Source organism: Mus pahari, chromosome 1 (assembly GCF_900095145.1).
Source record: "Mus pahari chromosome 1, PAHARI_EIJ_v1.1, whole genome shotgun sequence".
Classification (NCBI taxonomy): domain Eukaryota; kingdom Metazoa; phylum Chordata; class Mammalia; order Rodentia; family Muridae; genus Mus; species Mus pahari.
This window is the reverse complement of record NC_034590.1, coordinates 51,817,005-51,818,526: the sequence shown is the minus strand read 5'-3', so window position 1 is coordinate 51,818,526 and position 1,522 is coordinate 51,817,005. Positions and strand designations below refer to the sequence as shown.

The 1,522-nt window shown below is 43.3% G+C and overlaps 1 protein-coding gene across 3 annotated transcripts in view; it reads right to left on the bottom strand.

Annotated features, from left to right (window-relative positions):
* Prc1 (protein regulator of cytokinesis 1) overlaps positions 1 to 1,522 on the bottom strand; it is a 21,483-nt gene that overhangs the window by 8,275 nt on the left and 11,686 nt on the right. For all 3 annotated transcript variants that reach the window (XM_029547852.1, XM_029547855.1, XM_021196864.2), the window contains exons 6-7: positions 847 to 996; positions 425 to 572 (exon numbers count right to left, since the gene is read on the bottom strand). In XM_029547852.1, coding sequence (XP_029403712.1) covers positions 425 to 572; positions 847 to 996 — 298 coding nt within the window. The remainder of the gene's footprint in view (positions 1 to 424; positions 573 to 846; positions 997 to 1,522) is intronic.

Sequence of the window (1,522 nt, the reverse complement as noted above, 5' to 3'; positions counted from 1 at the left end):
TGGCCTTGAACTCAGAAATCCGCCTGCCTCTGCCTCCCAAGTGCTGGGATTAAAGGCGTGCGCCACCACGCCCGGCTTCTTTATTCTGTTTTATGCCAGGCCCAGCCGGTAGGAATCTGGGCTACATAAAATATCTAGAGACAGCTGTTTGGTTCGGACACTTGCACTCTCTGATCAGCTTAAGATCGCTTGGAACTCCTTCCCTGACCCCCTGAAAGACTCCTCGAAGACTCAGGCATTCAGCTGTCATAATTCTCTTACTGCTCAAAACCTGTGCTTTAGTGTCCTTTTCTTATGGATCAAAAAATAAGTGAGGTAATATTTTTAAGGCTGGGCTGTGTCTATTCACAGTGGAAATAAGAACTTCCTGGTGAAGGCCCTGTGAGGGCAGCAGCCACATGAAGCCCATGGCCTCTGTACTCACCAGAATAGTAAGGGGCGAAAGCCTGCCTTTGGTCCTGGCTATAGAAACACCGGTCCCAGAACTGAGCCAGCTCCACTCGAATTGTCTCAATCACTTGCTTTATGTTTTGCATTTTCAGTTCTTCTAACCGATCCACTTCTAATTTCAGCTGAAAGAAGAAAGACAAAGGTTTTATATATACACCTATACTTCTATCTATTCCCTTGTTTGTCTATCCATGCTTAAATAAAATTACAGCATGAACCTATAGAGGTAAATCAACAACATGCTTTATAACAACATCGTAAGAGTCAGAAATTTAGGAAATGTACCAAAATACAACATGTCTTTGCTGGCCCAAGAGATTAGCTAGTAAGGACGTTAGACTAGACCCAGAAATGCACAGAGAGCACTATTTACCCAGCATGTACTGGTTTTCTTACCGCATTCCTGATTTTGGCTTTTGACCCAGTCATAATTGCCTCCACAGGCTCTCTCTCTTCTTCAGGTATTTGTAACCTATCCCAGAGCTCTCGGATTTGAGTGCGGAGCCCCTCACATTCTGCTTCGTTTTGTGATTTTTTCATTTCCAGCTGTGACAAGGAAAGGCAGTAGTTATATCAAAACAGCCAAGGCTGTCCAAGTCTCTCAGAGGAAAATGTCTGGACCCATGAGAAGAGAAAGCACTTTTATGAGATTCTTATATATTCATATTCATATCTTCTCTATGTAGCACAGGCTGGCTTCCACTTTGACTCAGGTTCCTGAATGCTGGATTATGTTTAGGTATGTGCTATCATACTTTACATTCAATGCTAAGAGAAATGTTGTCATGCCATCTAAACATATGCTGTAAGGCTGTCATTGCCACAGGATATAAGACCTTGAACAGGATTCAAAGTTTGACTTGTTTTGATGTTGTTGTGTTCTTTTTTTTTTTTTTTTTTTAGGTTTTTCAAGACAGGGTTTCTCTGTGTAGCCCTGGCTGTCCTGGAACTCACTTTGTAGACCAGGCTGGCCTCGAACTCAGAAATCCGCCTGCCTTTGCCTCCCGAGTGCTAGGATTAAAGGCGTGCACCACCACGCCCGGCTTTGTTGTTGTGTTTTAAGATACNNTNT